We start from the raw sequence: 20,355 nt of genomic DNA on the forward strand, positions 1-20,355 counted from the left end.
TTTGTGACGTTATGCAACAATTTATTCATATATATCACTGAACACTACATATTCTTTTAGAATAAAAAAAAACAGCCTGTGGCATCATATGTTCAATTAATCATCATGTCGTCACAACGTCGTCAATTATCAATCACAATCATTGTCGTCAATTTTGTCATTATAATAAGTGTTATCATCATTATTTTGATTTTTTTTCAACGCAATATTTTATATCTTTTAATCATATAGAAACTAAGCCATATTAATGTGACACAAATGCATGCATGCATTCCGTCGATAATCTTTATCAAATATGACACCAAATAGAAATGAAATGAAGCTCCGTCCGTACACAGAATTTATATTTCAATATAACGTTTTGCCTCGATCATAGTTACTCAATCGCCGTACAATATCGCATAGCACAAAAACAAAAACGTCACTCTATGCTTTCGGCTCAATATCCGGTAGCACTCGGTACTCAAAGTACTTTTTCTGGTTTTTGATGACGTCGAGGACCCAGGGTCCGTATCGCTCCACCCGGTGTTCCTGTCCCACCCCGGTGGCTTTTGACATGAAATTGATACCGATGTCACCGTCGTAACGAGGCGTGAAAAAGAACGGAACGGCGTAACGGTCGATGCCGATGTCAATAACTCGATGCTTCGTCGCTTTGAGCCTTCCACCCATCATTCTGGAGAAGGTGTCCCATATATTCATGACGAGACTTCCGGGTCTTGGATCCACTTCCGCCCACGAACCATCCATGGTCTTAACCTCCAGTCCGCCATAGTTGAATCTAGTGAGAAGTGTCAGGAAATTTGTGTCCGTGTGTTCCGGAGTTATGACGACTTTTCCATCTTCGACAATCGCGTTTTTTGGCGGTTCCCCTTTCCAAGGCGGGTAATGCATGATCCGAAATGTAGAACATGGTTTGTCCAAAAACATGTCTTCGAAGATGTTTTCCTCAATACCCAAACCGATTGCGACTAGCTTTAGAATCTCTAGAGCTGTGTTGTGTAGAATCTCATAACTTTCTTGAAGGAATTCCTTAAAAGGGAATTCCCCATCTTCCTTTGGCCAAGGAGACTTCTCGTAGAACCAGTTATTTTTAGCAACTGTTACGTCATCATATCTGACATCGCGCGCGAATTCAAAACCTTCCTTCCGACTAGGTTCTCCTTCTGTGATTGGAAAATACCCCCGGTAAATGTTCGAATTTTCGGGGTTCCAAATGTTTCTCATCACTGTTCGCTTTAATTCGATCGGCTTATCGAAAAACCATTTGCATGCGCGAAAAAGCCCATCATAATCCAATTTTGCGACGTTGTCTATGAATATAAATCCTTCGTTTTCGAGACCAAGGACTACTTTCTTGGCGAGCTCATTGCGCTCTGTGTAAGCCTTTGACATGTCTATGATAGGAAGTGATGACGTCATTTTCTAGTTATATATTATAAACCTGAAAAAAGAATCAAATAATTAGGAAATATAATTGAATCTCAAAATGAATGGGGCGATTTTGCTCAAATTTTGTGGTCGTTAAAACACTATACACCGTGATGCCAACCAATCACCTTTTTGAAGAAAACAGATGGAAGTAAGGAAGGATGACAGGCTGTCAACCTTTTATGATTTAGCTATTGGGGTTAAATGTAAATACTGCTTTTTAAAATAAGTTTTTTAAAACAGACAGGGCTTGTTGTCCAAATGGGTGTTCTGTCAAAGAATTAAGTAAATCCATTCAATAATAGGGAAAAAAGTATCATTGTACTTGGTACTCCAACCCACGACCCCGTGTTTATCAGTGAACTGCTCTACCGACTGAGTTAGCCGGGTGGACACACTCATCTCCGCAAAATGTTTTATTAAAAAAATCAAACACTTTCCGATAGCTTTAGTCTTCTTGTTGGTCACTTTTTTGCTACTGAAAATACCGATTTATTTCGTCATAGTGTATTTTGTGGCGCATTAGTACTAAAACAATGCGATCGGAGCTATATTGTTTGCGAATGCAGAATCTGGAGATGCAAAGTGGTTGGTTGCAATAACGGACTTCGTTCGTCGGTATACTTATATTATGTTACCTATGGGGCGAATTGCAGAAAGCAATCGCCCAAAAATCAATTTAAAGAAAAACAAACTCGAAAAGAACAGAACCTGAAGTCATTAAAAAACACAACTATTGTGTTTCGTAATCAAAATTGAAAGTAGCCTCACAAGCAGGGCAAACACTTAGATAATTGATCGAATACGTTAATGCTGCTATGCGCAATCTTGTGAATCAGTCGTCGCTAAAGCGGGACAGAACTGGGACTTTTATTGAATTACATATTTGATACAAATGCACATTGATATATAAAAGGTAACCCGTTGTGACTGAAAATACATGGCATTTATATCATGTATACTGATTTATATTCTATTTATCATTGTGCATGCATTTGATTCTTTATTTAAACAAAATACTATGAGAAAAGCTTTTCTATAGAGAATAAACAGGCGTAAGAGCGGACATACGCACGGACTAATAAAGAGACTATTACCATATCATTAGACAATGAACAAATCGCAACGCGTACGCGACACAGGTGTGCATTGGTGCCGATTGATGTGGTCCCGTAGTCACGTACATGCGATTAAAAGAGCAGCAGGCGCGCATTTCTTACGTTAATTCGTGGGCGAGAATAACTTTATTCGGCGTTATATAGCCCTTTCTCTTTTATATTTTTTTTTTCGGATAAGTTCAAATCCTTGTTTAAACAACATTTCTGAAATCTTAATAAACGCAATACAGCTAAATACTATGTATAATGTAATACATACCGACTTACACGTAGTTTATCCAAATAAAATGAAACTTCTGATATCGATAGTTCAAAATGCAGGCAACACACAGATAGTGATATCTCAGCGTAAAACTCAGGTTAATTGACAAAAGTAAATAAACGGTTTAAAAGTTAACATGATAACGCTTGTTATAATTGAAAATAATGATGTTGGCGATATTGGTCGTGGTGGTAGTGTTAGTCTATGTAACTTTTTAGATCTTTGATTTGTTTAATTGTCATGTTTGAACACTCGGGGATAACAATATTTTAATATAATTAAGTCTGAAGACAACTACCGACTCTGAACAATAACGTTTGTTTTGTGTAGAGACACTGCAATGTGGTAAATATTGATCAGTAACTGTACGTGTACCATTCCATATAGCCGGATCGATTGTTTAATATACCACCAGAAGTGTTATTCAGACGTATTTTGGGAAAATGGGGCTAAATGCGTGTAAGCAAAGGCTCATATAACACGACACGTTCCGCTTAAATGGTATTTTTTTGTTTTCTTATAAGCTTGCACCCAGTGTAGGCAGAAACTGTTGTCCATGAGTTGCCTGTGCGGACTGCATTGACTGATATGGGACGACACATCGCTTATGCATTAAACCTGGTTTTCCATTATTTAAGAGGAGTGTACATTTTACCCTGCGACGCTAATTGTTAATTATTGTTTATCCATATACAAACCGAGTAAGAGCGTGCAAACTCCTCACAGCAGTTACTTCCCTTGGGCATGCGCCCGGTCATTTATAAGGTAGAACACTGCATAGGAGATTGAAGAGCGTGGTGTGCAAACGTAATTAACGCGAGTAAAACCGAAATACAGGGCGCCTTTGAAACTTTAAAATATTCCTGGTTGGAACGACGGAGAGTTGATTTAGAAAGTCCTGTTTCCGTTAAATGAAGTAAATAATGCATAAATAATAATATTGAAATAATACTGATACCCGTAGAAAATAAATAGGTACATAAAATTCACTTGCATAATAGAACATACATTATATGCAGGCGTTTGTATGAACGAAAAATAAAAAGTTGGTGTATTCATATATTTGTAGTTGTACATGTACATACAAGTTTCGTGTCTTTTATGTTACTTGAGGGTTAGTTATGCAAATCTTATTAATATATGACGTAAACTTCAGCAATATTTTGATGACAGTCCAATTGTTAGCATAAACACATAGTGTGAGCATTTTCTAAGCAGATTTCCAGTTCATTTTATAAAGAAAGTAGTCACTTTTCTGAAAAAGTAAGTCCCATTTTTAAAGACAAAGATCCTTAGTATTCGTCACATGCGTAAACCTCTACGCGAAAACCCGGATGTGAATTCGTCCACGTGAGCGGAAGGAAGCGAAGGTAGCGACAGATGACTGGAGACGGGAGAACTTGCTTCGTAATCGTCTTGAAGCTCGCTCCACTTCCGGTAAAATTCTGCATGGAGAATAGTGGTTAGTTAGATATTTATGTGCGGTAGTGACAGTGTGCACATTAAACTCATTTAACCCTTTGCATGCTGGGAAATTTGTCGTCTGCAAAAATGTCGTCTGCTGAATTTCTAAAATTAGCATTTTCTTTGATTGTTTTCAAAGAATACTATCAGAATAGCAAACAGTTTGGATCCTGATGAGACGCCACGTTCTGTGGCGTCTCATCTGGATCCAAACTGTTTGCAAAGGCCTTCATAATTCGGTTCCCGCACTGAAAGGGTTAACATGTAAATATCATGTAACATCTTTAAATGGAATATAATTCTTTATACATGTTGCAAAGCGACTGTTTACATTAGCCATTTAATCATCTAATCCCTTAAGGTCATGCTCCTAACTTTGAACTATTTGTGTTTCAAATAGTCCAAAATTTCAGCTTAAAGTCTCGGTCTGTTGATGCATTAAATTGATGGAGTTTTACATACGTACACCTAGTTTCGTATGAATATTTGAGCGAATATCTATTCTAAGACATTTTTACAAATGTTTCAAATGAACGTTTTATTTATCAAACGCTTATTTTAATGAAGTATGAACGATTGCGTTTACTAATGTCAATACTTGTAAAATGATTTATAGAATTGAGAAATATAATTGACTTTTCCAAACAGTATTTATATATTTAATATTCAATTATTTTCTTTGTTGAAATTGGTCAATAGCTTCGTATCGTGGTTTTTATTGACGTTACCTTTGACGCCGCGTCAATGAACGAGTTGCCGTCGACGCTGCATGCGAGTTTGTAGGTGACCAGATTGAACGTGTCCGAGTAGCCTTGCGTGGCAACAGCGTGAACCTTCCGCTCGTTGCCAAAATCAATCTGCAACAAAATAAAAGCGCTGAATGCACATTTGTTATTGTGCCATTCAAATCGTTACCGTACCTGGAAAGTCAGAAACAAACCCTTCGTACCGACGTTTATATCGACCTTAGTTTCTGCTTTAAATAGTGGCAGCCATCTTTTGCTGGTTATGTCTTTGATATGAATTCCATAAGTTGGTTGTTTTAAATGTTGATGTGTGGGCTCATGTACATTGTAATTTAGAGACGCACTAAGCCATTGTACAAATATATTTGTTGTCAATTCTTGTATTTTTCTAGCTTTCTTGTGATTGTGAACACTTGTTAACAATGAATAGTACTACAAAACATAAGTTTAAATTTAAAAGGTGTCTGTCAATGGACCCAAACAGTTTTGAACCCACAATGCATAGTACTACCACACGTGATTTTAACAAAAAGGTTTCTGACGCTGGACCAATATACGTTTGACCCACAACCGGGACTCGACTCGCACCTGCAGCCACGAGGCCGCGTTCTCGCCGATCCACCCAGTGGTACTTTCGAGGCGGCCCTCGTACGCCTTGTGGTCACTTCCGCCGAACGCGTAGTAGCCCGACATCTGCGCATCCGGGATCTTCCGAACACCATAAGCCACGCCCACAGCCTCGTTCTCACAATCTGATGAAGGTTTGTAAGACGTTTTCTTAGACATTGGGTGAATTTAAGGAGAAAACTGTTCACGGATGCAAACATTCACTGTCGCGTTTTCGTATGTTGATTGCGGAGTGCGAGTATTCCAATATTAACATTTTGGCACTCAGGTGAAATAACTTAAGAATGTGTATATTTATAAACATGCATGTATATTTTGTGCTAATTGTTGAAAACAAATCAAGAAAAGTAACTACTAACTTTAATCAACGACATTTCCGATCGGCTAAAATTTAAAGGAACAGAAAAACAAGATTTTCTTCAACGCTTTTTTTAACGCAACAAAAAATGTGATCCGGGAAGTTTTTAATATTGAAGCCCAAAAACTTATAATAACAGAAAGATACAATTTCGTTTCATGTTGTTATTTTTTTTCTAGAATTGGAACAAACATTCAAATATTCTTTTCAATCCGCCAAACATTTCTGTTTGTAAGCGGACATAGATTTGCCAAATTCCCTTCGATGCGTTCGCGTAAGGTATATTACTATGATATACATGCCCGTTATGCAATCAGTTTGTGAGTTTTAGAAGATGTGATTTATATTATACAGACGCAACACAGGCTACACATAACTAAATACGCAATAATTCCAATTAAAATGTATATGACATTACATGAATTAGCATACTGCGTCTTACTAATAGCACAAACCTTCGCGACTACATACTTATTGTGCACGTGCGTCCGCCGTATTGTGTTGTGCAGTGGCAAGTGTAGTTACCGTACGCGTCCGTGCAGACCCCGTTGTTCTTGCAGGGGTTAGAGCGACACTGGTCCAGCTCTAAAAAGGCACAAACACACCAAACGGACATGTCGACATAATGATGTCAATACGGCAATGCATAAAACATACTATTAATGTCATGTTTCTTGAAATTAATATTATTATAATAAAATAATACGATTATCGAAATGATGCTACCTGACAAAGGCACCGATCTCTTTTCAAACTCGAATATTTCCAGATCAACAAGCTGCCTGTTTAATAAGATCGATAAATGATGCTCTGAAGAAAATTATGGGCTTCTCCGTAGAATAGCTAAGCATTATTGTATTATGCACTCTAACATTATGCTTTCGTTTCATTTCTCTATGAGTTTTTAATGCCATTAAAACACGTAAAAACCGTTGCCAAGCACATAGGCTGTAATCAATTCTTGGTCGTGAATGACCTCTGAAAGGCTGATTATCACATCAAGTGAGCCTCGTTCTGGGAACAATGAGCTTGTTGCTTATGAATTAAGTATCCTCTTAGGTAAGCCTGTGATGTCCGCACAGCTGACCTGGGACGACACTCTCCGCCTAAATTGCAATTTTGTTAGGAAGTTACGTCTTGCGACTGAAAAATACCATAACAGTGCAGTGTCGTCCCTGATTAGCGTGTGTGGACTGCACATGCTGATCCAGAATGACACTGTACGCACATTCAATCAGCCCATTTTTGCAAGAACGCGGCTAATTTGTTTACACGAATGTAACCTCGGGTATCGATGGTGAACGTCTGGTCAGCGTATTTCCCCTGCTCGTCCACCACCCGGATGCCGAATTCGTACGTAGCGTCTACATCGGGCGCCACTCCGCTCAGCAGACCTGAAGCAGAGAGTAACACGCCGGGAGGCAAAGCACCGGCGATCTTCTCGAATCTCAGTTTCGAGCCTTCTGGATCCTGGAATGGTTGAAATGTTTTTTCAACAATACTAGATATACCTTAAACATCATCAGCATCATCATCGTCGCCGTCATCATCATCGTCGCCGTCATCATCATCGTCGCCATCATCACCACCATCATCATCATCATCATCATCATCATCATCATCATCATCATCATCATCATCATCATCATCATCATCATCATCATCATCATCATCATCATCGTCATCATCATCATCATCATTATCATCATCATCATCATCACCACCATCGTCATCATCATCACCATCATCATCATCATCATCATCATCATCATCATCATCATCATCATCATCATCATCATCATCATCATCATCATCATCTTCTTCTTCTTCTTCTTCTTCTTCTTCTTCTTCTTCTTCTTCTTCTACATCATCATCATCGTCATCATCTTCATCATCGCGATATCTATTGTCAGCGTCGTCGTCGTCGTAAGCATCATCATTACTGCTATCTTCTACATGTCATCTTACCCTCCCTTTTGTACATCAAAGTCATTTATTTGATATTCCCTTAATATTTAAACGTATCAATACCTGAAGGGGAAACCCCTGGTACTCACCATGGCTGTGAGCTGAACAGTGATATTGTCTCCCCCGAGGAAAGTTCCTAGGGAGCCATAAGGAGCCTTCTGACCCCAGATCGGAGGCTGGCTGTTCACGATCTACAGATACGATAAGTAATGCTCAATAATTCATGATAGGCTCCAGTAGTACTTAAAAGTGTCTCGTGTACTCTTAAGTATACTACAATGTACCCCGGGTATCGAAAATACGTTGAATGTCGCCTAGCCATGCTCTGGGTTACTGTCCAGTATATTTTTAGTACCAATTCAATTAACGACCAATCGAGCACAAGTAATCATGGATATTTAACATATCACGAGAGGCCAGGGTATTTGAAAATAGTTCCGGACATTCTTAGAAGGCATATATTTAATACTTGACATCATGATTGGTACGAAACAGCATGTCTACATACATGTAGTGCATCTTTATACAAACACGGATATTGAAAGATGATACCCGAATTGAGCGGGATGAAAATGACGGGAACAATAAACATTTGTACCGTGAAAACATACTAGCGCAAGTAAGCAAAGATGTGATTATTTTCGAAAAGTGCTAAGTTAGAGAAAGCTCACAGTAATTAGGCACATTTAATTTTAAAGCAACAGGCGAAATAATCTTGTCTAAATACGCATTTCGTGCATAGACCTAACAATAGTCTCTTTATAACATTTCCCATACGGTTTCAAGTCGATTTCTTTGTATTCTTTAGCATACCTCAAACAGCTTGAGCATGTCCGTCCGTCCGATGAACACTGTTCCCCTCGTTCCAGGGGTCATGTAGATGTTGCCAGCGTTGGGGCCAGCCTAACAGAGAAATAAACGTGGAACGATTCAGAAGTAATATTTATAAGCTGTCTGGCTGATATATCGTTGTCATCATCAGCACTATGGAAACCTTTATCAAAACCATGACTGCCCGATCATCATCATAATCAGCAGCAGCAGCAGTAACAGAAGCACCAACATCAGCATTTTCTTTATCACATAAATGGTCATTATCATCATGATCATCATCATCAGCAGCAGCAGCAGCAGTAAAAGAAGCAACAACCAAAACATTATCTTTATCACACGTAGTTTTATCATCGTCATTTTTATCATGATCATCATCAGCAGCAGTAACATAACAACAGCAACAGGATTATATTCATCACATTAATACGCATCATTATCATCATCATCAGCAGCAGCAGCATTATTTTCCAAAATCGTCAACATCATCACATTAAACCGAATTCTTGTCTTTTAAAAGATTCATTACCATTACGACTTTCATCGCATTCATGTTAATCAGCAAACGCTTATAAATAAAATTATCATCATCGATGTTATCCTCTGCATTATCAATTAGCCCACAAGCAAATCTCCAATCCATCAGAATTAAATTAGTCTCTCTTTGGAAAAAAATGTCTCAATTCATATGCGTAGATTGTCGTCCTAGATTAGCATGTGAAGTCCACATAAGCTTATCAGAGACGACACTTTCCACGTGAAGTTTGTTTAAAGGAGGTCTCTCCTAAATGCACATACAAATAAGACGGAAAGTGTCGTCCTTGATTAGCCTGAGCGGACTGAGCAGGCTAATCTGGGACAAAACTTTTCGTTGATGCATTAAGCCCAGTTTTCCCATAACGCGGATCGAATGAATAACAAATAGCAATGGTCAGCATCTCAATAAAGGTACCAGTATGTCTCAATATCAGATACCTCAATGGTTAGATTCCCGCCAGTTTCTGCTGCGACCACCACGCTCGGGTATCGAACTTCGAAAAAGCTTAAATGAAAAGGACGAATAGTGAAAAGAAACGATTACAACAATATCAATATAAGATACAATGTAATTAGATTTCCGTTGCCCATACAGTTTTCATTATAATTATTATGGGATCCTAAATGTTCCGTAAGTGAACGATACACATTTTTATTAACTGGGACAATTACTTGGAAACAGTTGTGAATAGTATGCTTATTTGGTTCGAGTTGTCACATTGGTAAATACGTCTTCCAATGTCTGTGTGAGTTTAATGCAAAAATCGAATCATTCTAAGCGTAAATTCGTTATTTTTCTTACTGAACTGGATTAAGAGACGGTCGCACTTGCAAAGCTGAACAATGTGAATAGAGCAAATAAAAAAACATATGTTTAAAACAATGAAAATAAATATAAAGTATTCCGATTTATACACTCGCTATAGATTTAAACAAAATCAACAAGAAAAGTTGGTTTAACATACCTGGCTTTTGCGACATACACCAGACTCAAACAAACGGCCAGAACCTTCAACGACTCCATTTTCAATTCCTTTCAAAATGGCGTCGCGAAAAATTATCTTCGAAATATTTTGGATAAATCTTTTGGCAAGCGGTTTGACCAGTTTTCATGCATTTTCCGAAGTTGGTTACAGGGATCGATAAGAAAAATGTTATTGATACCTTGGCCGCTGAGTAAACAGTGCGATTGTGTTAAAGTGACACATTTAAATGATTGATGTCCAGAACAGATAAGAACATGATCACAGGGTAGCCAAACAAACACTTAAGAGGAACATAACCTCATTTTCTTCAAAATCAATGTCTCAATATTGTACCATTCTGGTTAATTAGGTCAGACATGTGTCTATTAAATCATACGATATTAAGGCCCGTCCAGAATTAATATCAGACTGGCAATCTATCAAACGAAGATGACACTTTCTTATTTCAGATTTAACTATCAAAAGAATAATTAAAAAACAAATTGACGATCGCATTCTATACCAATTACAGACTCACAAGTAATCCATTACGCCCCAAAAATACGCATACTGTGACTAATTTTTAAAACTCGAAACAATAATTTTGAGAATATCCCCGAACTGAGTCTTAACACCGGAAGCGTAAAGTCGACTTCCGTATATTCGAATTACGGACAAAATGGCGATGCTTGTTTTTGTGCTGTCGACTTTGCTGCTTCCAGCTACCGTTCTGTCGGCTTCCTATGAGTGAGTTACATTTTCATTATAATGACACGGTGTATTTTACACCTAATTCAAGTATTTTGTTATTGTGTGCTTATGACTCTTTTGATGGCTGCGTTGCAAAACAACTTTATTGGTTTTAAACGGTTGCTCATAAAGAAAGACATATAAAGCATACGATAGGAAATGTATATTATAATGAACGTTCTTCGTTATATATAGATTTAAAATAAAATGATATCTAATGGGTGCTTTAATAATGCATAGATTTTTACAACCGTTTTTCAACAATGAGAATCGATTTTGTTTTCGGTCAGAATTGCCTTAAAGTTTGAAGGCTGATACACGGTACAATTAAAAAAACACATACAACCCTACAGGTGGATTAGTTGTGTTATTATGAGGAATGCGAATAGAGATTTCAGTAATAAAAAAAACTAATCATGTGGGCTTTTACCTTTTCGGGGGTTATCGAGTGGTTTCTAAATGGTGTTGGTATGGTGGGGCAGCTCGGCTGAGCTTACTATTGCTGAAATATTCGATTAGTTATCAAATGCACACACTTAGGAAGACTGCGCTTTCAGACGGCTAAGTGAAATGGTTTAACATGGCTCGTTGTTTTCAGCCCTCTGTTTATTGACCAGCCGAGCATCGCGATAAAGGCTGAGCAAAATGGAGCGATCGGACTGAACGTGAGTGGCCATCTTGTATTCATGCGAAAAATATAGTTCTCTAAATATTGACTGTTTCATATGTCCACGAACAAGAAATGGTCAAGCAAGGAAATTAACATATAAGTAAAAGTGTTGGTCTTACACACTTTGTTATGTTTCATATGGTTTGAAACTTTCCGCCTCGACTAGCTTTTCCCTTGCAGAGACTTCATTTCAACGAAAATTGTATTGTAATGTTGAATCATCTTATCAATTTAGCTGTCCAATGTACAAACAACAAGTCCAATAAAATAGCATGTAACATATCCCAACGAAAAATACAAATAATGTGTTGACCGCTCAATTAACTGTCATGCGGGCTTCAAACGTCATGTTAACCTCGGGTTTGATTTTAAAATATGGTATCCACCAATCGTTTGAGATACCGGGTTCGATTTGAAGTCCAATAGCGTTCTATATATCTTTCCTTAATACACGCCATACTTTAAAGAACTGGTTCAACCCTGGAAACGGACTCGAGAGCAAGGCTTTTGATACAATCGAGCGTTAATAAATATGGTAAAACTAGACGACATTACCCAAACTTATCAACCATATCGCGACAAAATATAGGTTTAAACTGAGTTTTCAGCTCACTAAAGATATAATCAATATATTATTTAAACGTTAATTGAATGTTTAAGATATAAAGGAAATTAATAGAAATACTGAAACTAATTTATTACCAAAGTTCGTGTTAAGCAATTACACTTTTTAAAAATATCTTCCGAAAACCCCTGTTAAGCCATAACATTATTTGTTTAAACTTACCGTACAGATGCACATTGTTTGTGCTGATACATTACCGTTTTGGTATTCCACGTTGAGTGTTCAATCCTTTTTTCTACATTTGATTATATTCGCAAAATAAAATAATCCACATAAAAAGATATGAGTCGTGCTCTATGAAAAAAGGGTTAAATGCATGTGCGTAAAGTGTATTCCCTGATTAGCCTGTGAAGTCCACACAGGCTAATCAGGGACGACATTTTTTGCTTTATGTTTTTTTTTTCGTTTAAAGAGAGTCTGTTCTTAGCAAGAATCCAGTTCACGCGGATAGAGTCGTCCGTGATTAGCCTTTGCGGACTGCACAGGCTAATCTGTGACGACATTTTACGTACATGTATTCATTCAACTCCCTATTCACAGAGCGCGGCTCATATATTATGACAAGGTTAGAAATATTTCTGTTATTGTAACCCCTGTATACCGTAAGGAAGACTTAAGTATTTTAGACTGCCTTTCAATCATTTTTGGAAATGTTATTTGAAACAAATATGTTAGAACTTTTGGATTTATGAAGTGATGTTTTTTTGTTTTTCATCGTTCTAGTCTGGCTTGAACGGTAACGTGACGCTGGCAGCCGGGTACGGAGGCTCAATCTATCTGGATGGAGAGGACATTCTCTTCATTATTCAGGCACGTATAGACATCTCGGTTAATAATTGTCTATAGATTATTGTTACATATTGTAAAAAATATACTTAAAAAACTTGGATGTGTGTCATTTAATTATGCACATCATCATACCCCTATACAATCACCCCGCTCCCCCTATGCAACCTTTCCCCCATCCATTAATACAGTCATCCACCGTATACATCCCTCTATGGAGTTAGCCCCCGATACAGTGTAATCCTCCTACCCCCTTATAAAGTCATCCAAACTATAACTCATATAAATGAGCCGCGCTCTGAGAAAACTAGACTTAATGCTTGTGCGTAAAGTGTCGTGCCAGATTAGCTTGTGCAGTCTACACAGGCTTATCAGGGACGGCACTTTCCGCTTTAATAACATTTTTCGTTTAAATGAAGTCTCTTCTTAGCAAAATTCCAATTTAGGCGTAAAGTGTCGTCCCTGATTAGCCTGTGCGGACTGCACAGGCTAATCTGAGACGACACTTTGCGCACAAGCATTAAGCCCAGTTTTCTCAGAACACGACTCAAATCATACCTCTACCGCTGATTCGAGAATTACAATGTTGAGTACAAACTGATTACTCGAAAGTCATCTTTAAAAGAAAAGTTAGAAAAAAATATAGCCCGACTTTTAAACAAAATAAATATGAACATTATGTGACATCCTTATCATCGATCTATGTACAGAAGTATAAATCATGTTGCTGTTTAAGTGCGAAATAAAATGCAATAACAAGTTATCGATCATATGAGGAGCATAGGAACATGTATACCACTTTTACATTTCTAACAGTCATGTTCGATTAAAACAGTTTCCGCATTATCGTATGTATATACCAATCAACTATTATTTGTCGCTCTTATGCGAGCCTACAGATTGTTGTTTTATTCTGGCGCATCAAAACTCCAATTTATTGTTTATTGGCTGAGTGTTGATATCTTTGATTTATTCTTAAATAAAGTGCTCCATAATTGTGGAAACAACAATTGTTAAGATTTCTAGTTATTTATTATTTTCTGATTAAGTGTAAACATTTCAGAAATTTGCTGAGAAAAGGCACTGTAAAAATTTATATACAAATGTACATAACTTGAAATCGTTTCTTATCAAAAGCAACGTAGAACGAACTATTTTTCGAAACGCAGTTCTTCGTGCCGAACTGTCATTAATTGTGTAGACTGGTTCCTTTTCCTCCTTCAGATGATCGAGAGTAAACCGCCAGTATGGCAATCACACGGACCAGTTTCCAGTAAAACCCCGTATGGATACCTGGGCGAATTTAAGGCGGGCGAAGTTGTGAATATGAATGTTTCAGCTGTGGTATGCATGCTTTTTAAAAATGGTTTCTGGTTGAACTGAATATTATTATGATAGATTTGATCAGAATTACATTATTGGAGATACTGATAATAATAATTGTAAAAATGATGGACTTTATTATAATAATAAAAGTAGAGGAAGAACGACGACAAAGAAAAAGACGTGAATATAAAGGTGATGATAATTATTATTTATAAGAAGAAGAGGGTGAAGAAGAACAAGAAGACGAAGAAGGAGAAGAACAAGAAGACGAAGAAGAACAATAAGACGAAGAAGAAGAAAAAGAAGACGACGATGATGATGGTGATGATGATGATAATGATGATGATGATGATGATGATGATGATGATGATGATGATGATGATGATGATGATGATGATGATGATGATGATGATGATGATGATGATAATGATGATGATGATGATGATGTTGATGATGATGATGACTTTGATGATGATTTCAATTTGCAAGAGCAGCTTGAATGGTATTAAGTCGGAATCTCTATTCGTTTTTACTAATGCTGCATTTAAAGCACCATTATCCTGTACAGGACCCGGAAGGTTTGAATGTTACCTACAGCGTGGTGGCTGGATCCCTACCCCCGGGCATATCTCTTCGGGCCTTTACCGGCACTGTAAGCGGGATCATCCCCGACGCCGACGCCACATACGTGTTTACAATAAGAGCGACCGACGGACACGGGAAATACGCCGACAACATCTTCAGAATCGTTACAAGAGGTAAGTAATTTTTATTCTACGCCATTCTTTACGTATGGAATAAAATAGAAATTACATTGAACAAACACAAGTTAAAGCTCACTTTGCGGATTATTAAGCTTATAAAAAATGATATACATTAGCTGTTGACTCGTTTAATTCGCTGTTTTAGAAATGTCAACGTTTAAAGATGTTATGTTTGAACTGTTCAATGAGTTTACAATGCGGCACACAGTTTTTAGAGTATTCAATATAAATAAGCAATGCTCAAGTTTAGGACGCCGTCCTTTCGTTATTTTCTCAAGAATTCGCGTATTTGAGACACGATGAGAAACACTGATTTTACCGATATGTTGTTCTCTCCATAACAGTATTTCTTAGAGCCTCGTTCACAGGCTGTGCAAACTGCACAAACTGATCAGTGACGAGTCTGACGTTACTTTCCGCTTTGATCGTATGTTTTGTTTACAGGAAGTTTAATCTAAACGAAAATCTAGTTTAGTTGGACATTGTTGTCTCTGGTAAGCCTGTGCCGAGTGCACTTGCTAATGTAGGACGACATTAGACGCAAATGCATGAAGTCCAGTTTTATCTAAACGAGGCCCATTGTTCTTTCGGTGCTTTAAATTAAAGGCTACGACGGCTGCGCAACTGTTCCCTGTTTAAACGAGGGAGCGTGCACTGACCACTATGACGGCTTTTCGTGCGACTGCGTCCGTCCGTACGGCGGGGTCACGTGTAACTTGAGTGAGTAGAACGTTTATGATGACATGTGTTACTATAAATAGAAATAAAAACGGGATCATATCCATGGTCTCATGACCTTACATTTGACGAATTAAATCGGTTGAATTTCGAATCAAAATAAATTTCCGATTGATATGTTATATTGAATGTACTCCAACAAAATCTCCGTATTTTGCGATCTGTAAACACAAATCTTGATTTTTGTTGTTAATCTGTGGATAAAATAAACAGTGCAAATCATAAGCATGACGTCATAACATATATTTCTCATTGCAAACACACACACGATATGTAACAGATGGTATTTTGAGTAAGACTAATATTTGCATAACGGTGGTTCACTCAATTAGGTTTAAAGACCAATACAAAGATTGTTCGTTCTGATACGATACGATATGTACCGTAAAGTTCAGAAAAGTTACGAAAAGATACCATACGATACGACATGACCCGATGCGAAATATTTATTACAGATTGTGCCAGCAACCCACTTGGTATAAGTAACTCCCTGAAGTACGTCAAGGACGCGCAGTTGAGCGGATTCAACATGTACAGCTCTTACGCCGCTACTGCCGTCAGAATTGACGGTGGCAGCGCCTGGTACGGCATGGATGCAACGTCATACTTCCAAGTGGACTTCGGTAATTCTCGTATATAAGAGGCCATGTTCGTTTTTAAATGTTTGCATTTTTATTCAAACTTTATATTTTGCTTCACGCTCATGTTGTTGTTATGTCGATGCTACTGGTGGACATGAAATTATGACGGAGACTGTAAATATGATTGAGATTACCCTGGTGCTGAATTTAATTACGACGATAATGACAATGTTGCTGCTGATGCTGATTTTGATGATGGTAAAGATGCTGTTGTTGTCGATGCAGAAGAAGAAGATGAAGAAGAAGATGATTAAGAATAAGAAGAAGAACATGATGATAATGACGATGATGATGACGATGATGATGATGATGATGATGATGATGATGATGATGATGATGATGATGATGATGATGATGATGATGATGATGATGATGATGGTGGTGGTGATGTTCTTTTAGGCAACGAGACGGATGTGTTCGCAGTCGGTGTGCAGTACGCAGACGCCAACTACTACACCCAGTACTTCTACGTGCAGTACAGTGTGGACGGGAACCACTTCTACAACTACACTGACTATACCGGAACTACACAGGTACGACTGAAATGCTCTCTGGATATACGATCGAAACTGAAGTTTAGGATTAACATCAAACGATACTGGTATCATGTTGTCCGTTTGTTCGTCGTCGTCGCCGTCCGGTAGTTCGTATGTAGGATGTGTTGTTAGTTTTTTGCTTTTTTAGTGTATAATGGTTCATATATTGCCTCCTATGCGAGATATCAACATGACGTGTCGTATGTAAAAATATTTTAATATGGGATGTGCAATGTTCACGAGCCAGAAATACTGTTTTCATAAATACATGGTGATTAACCGTGTGAATGTTCATGCTTAAATTTTGCCCATTGCATATAGTATGAGGTAAAAAGGCAAAACTTCAGAGTACTGACCCATGCATTTTACTGAAACCATTTTTTTAACTGAATTATATATGCTGTCTGACAAAATCGGCAGATGGTATATCAGACAGGACAGAAACAGTTCTAGTTTCTTAAATTTACGTTATACAAGACCTTGATTAAATATTTAAGTGTTTCTTACTATAACCTTTTTTTCTAGAGGCTGAGCGGTAACACGGGTGGGGGAACTCACATGGAAACGTTACCGAGCGTGATTACGGCACGTTACGTCCGTGTGTATCCGCTGACGTGGAATACGTCATACAAGCCTGCGTTCAGACTGGAGATGTACGGATGCTACAGCTATAAGGTCGGTCTTGGTTTTTGTATTAATATTCTAGCGTAAATGTCGATGACTTTGCTACAAACTTATCATAAAATCCGCACGTGATCACTTCATATGAGCCGCGCTCTAGGAAAACGGGGCTAAATGAATGTCACGTGATTACTTCATATGAGCATCGCTCTAGGAAAATGGGGCTAAATGCATGTCACGTGATCACTTCATATGAGCCTCGCTCTAGGAAAACGGGGCTAAATGCATGTCACGTGATCACTTCATATAAGCATCGCTCTATGAAAACGGGGCTAAATGCATGTCACGTGATCACTTCATATGAGCCGCGCTCTAGGAAAACGGGGATTAATGCATGTCACGTGATCACTTCATATGAGCATCGCTGTAGGAAAATGGGGCTAAATGCATTTCACGTGATCACTTCATATGAGCCTTACTCTAGGAAAATGGGGCTAAATGCATATGCGTAAATTATGGGAAAACGGGGCTTAATGCATGTGCGTAGAGTATTCTAATCAGAGACATAACTTAATGCATGTGCGTAAATAATGCTGATCATGGACATAACTTTCCGTCTTAACTTAGGAAAATGGTGCTAAATGCATGTGCGTAAATTATACTAATCAGGGACATAACTTTCCGACTTATAGATAAAAACAAGACTTTAACGAAACGTAAAATTATATAGAAGCGAAAAGTGTCGTCCCAGATCTGGGCGGTCTGTTGATGCTAATGTGGGACGACACTTAACGCATAAGCAATAAGCCCCGTTTTTCGAGAGCGAAGTCAGTATACTAATATGATACTTTATTATGTTTCTTAAATTATAGAACACGATATAATTCTTAGTATGTGGTAATCTTCCTAATAATAAAATTACTTACGATTTCGCAAAGTAAAATGTAGTTCTTAGCCCAGGTGTAATTTTTAAACAACATGTAATAATTATTTCCATAGTGTCGCTATTTATCGCAAAATGATCCAGTCTGTGTGTTTCTGTGTGTTTGTTTAACAACACGGTGTAACTTAAACTGATTTCAGTATTTCCCACCAAAAATCAATATCGTTTTGATAAGACGGTTATAAACGAAAAATCCGTCTTAAATTAATCTTTGAATGCACAGCTTTTTCTGTTTGAATATACCATAACTTCGGAACGTGTTAAATGGATATATAGGATCTGGCACGAGTTGTCATATCATACCATATTTTATTAAACGAGTTCAGGAATTTTGCTAGTAAGCGAGCCTTTGGCGAGCTTACTAACGAATTTCCTGGACGAGTTTAATAAAATATGGTATGATATGACAACGAGTGTCAGATCTGTTTTATCACATGCTTTTAAATGAGCAAATTAAATAAATATTTACGCAAACATAATGATAAATCTCGAATATTGTTTACATTTCCTGACGTCATTTGGAATGCCTCGGCTTTTACAAAGCAAAATAACAAAATGCGATTGGTCAATAAACGAAAACTAAGCCAATGAAAACGCTTGAAAATGTTGTATTACACATGTGTAATATAAAAAAATATGTAATGGTTGTATTACATTGGAAACAGGGTATAGCATGTGATAAATAGTTTTTACCCTCCAAAGTTGCTAAGGATGTACGATTATGTCAAATAGTTTTACTTGACTGGCAGTAGTTATTTATACATTCACATATATTACAGGTAAAGAACAAAATCAAGACTTTTAAAATATACAAGTATTTTTCTTTTTCAGAAATAAAGAAGCACCCTCTAAGTGGCAAACAAGAGTGTAATAAAAAAGTGGTATTCCCAAGATAACAAAAAGAGTATTTTTATTTTGTACTTTCTATTCATACTAGACATATTGAACATTTTACAAAAAAACTTCTTAAACCGTAAAGGGTAGAAGTAAAAAGTTAAAAGTACTTAAAATGTGTTGAACATACAGACCAGATATATGATACAGTGAACTCATAATGCAGAAATAATAAGCTAAATAAAAATTTAGCATCGATTACAGTAACATTTTATATACTTATAATAAATAATATATTTAAAGAAATTTAAGAGTTCAGTCGCAATATATACCTGTTTTGTTTGTAAGAAATGTTTTTCATATTGGTTATGTTCGTAAGACCCCTATGCAAATGGAACAAGTATTTGACTTTTAGTCCGCAAAGAAATATACTAACTCAATTTTCTCCAAATGCATTTTGTGTGCAAATAAATTATTATTGTTTACCAAATCGTTATTAATTTATTATTTTACCGACTTTGATGAATTTTGATCTGTTTTAAGACGCAACTTTTAAGTTATTTAATGTTGGGGAACGGGGCTTTAATACTTATATGAAAGCAAAACACAACACAGATATCAAGTCAAATATCAAATAAAAGAAAGCCATCACCACAATTAAATACAAGTGACTATTGAAGAGCAATTTTAAGACATATTTACATCTATATTGTGATCACAAAAGTAAGTGTTAGCTGGATACCTTTTCCCTAGTAACATGAACCTCGAATGCAAGTTAAGTAATTCCTGAACACTTTCAACGCATACTTATAAA

The 20,355-nt window shown here is 37.2% G+C and overlaps 3 protein-coding genes across 4 annotated transcripts; 1 reads left to right on the plus strand and 2 right to left on the minus strand.

The window, feature by feature from the left end:
• LOC127833600 (uncharacterized) lies at positions 1-3,048 on the minus strand. 2 transcript variants are annotated; one of them, XM_052358949.1, is made up of 2 exons: positions 2,817-3,048; positions 1-1,444 (listed from the first exon to the last, which is right to left on the minus strand). In XM_052358949.1, the coding sequence occupies exon 2, from the start codon at positions 1,420-1,422 to the stop codon at positions 427-429; it is 996 nt and encodes a 331-aa protein (XP_052214909.1). In that variant the 5' UTR covers positions 1,423-1,444; positions 2,817-3,048; the 3' UTR covers positions 1-426. The 2 variants fall into 2 exon arrangements, with proteins under 2 accessions (XP_052214909.1, XP_052214908.1); XM_052358948.1 differs by having other exon boundaries at positions 2,809-3,047.
• Positions 3,049-3,857: 809 nt separating this feature from the next.
• LOC127833599 (EGF-like repeat and discoidin I-like domain-containing protein 3) lies at positions 3,858-10,464 on the minus strand. The gene is made up of 9 exons (XM_052358947.1): positions 10,308-10,464; positions 9,781-9,847; positions 8,788-8,877; positions 8,064-8,165; positions 7,290-7,476; positions 6,478-6,591; positions 5,610-5,773; positions 5,004-5,132; positions 3,858-4,256 (listed from the first exon to the last, which is right to left on the minus strand). Exons 1-9 carry the CDS (start codon positions 10,364-10,366, stop codon positions 4,104-4,106), a joined length of 1,065 nt encoding a protein of 354 aa, XP_052214907.1. The 5' UTR covers positions 10,367-10,464; the 3' UTR covers positions 3,858-4,103.
• A 443-nt stretch (positions 10,465-10,907) lies between these two features.
• LOC127833598 (uncharacterized) lies at positions 10,908-20,031 on the plus strand. Its single transcript, XM_052358946.1, has 10 exons — positions 10,908-11,054; positions 11,656-11,722; positions 13,076-13,162; positions 14,363-14,482; positions 15,033-15,222; positions 15,835-15,948; positions 16,422-16,589; positions 17,007-17,140; positions 17,669-17,818; positions 19,539-20,031. The coding sequence occupies exons 1-10, from the start codon at positions 10,987-10,989 to the stop codon at positions 19,542-19,544; spliced, it is 1,104 nt and encodes a 367-aa protein (XP_052214906.1). The 5' UTR covers positions 10,908-10,986; the 3' UTR covers positions 19,545-20,031.
• The last annotated feature ends 324 nt before the right edge of the window (positions 20,032-20,355 follow it).

This window comes from Dreissena polymorpha, chromosome 6, assembly GCF_020536995.1.
Source record: "Dreissena polymorpha isolate Duluth1 chromosome 6, UMN_Dpol_1.0, whole genome shotgun sequence".
Taxonomy (NCBI): Eukaryota; Metazoa; Mollusca; class Bivalvia; order Myida; family Dreissenidae; genus Dreissena; species Dreissena polymorpha.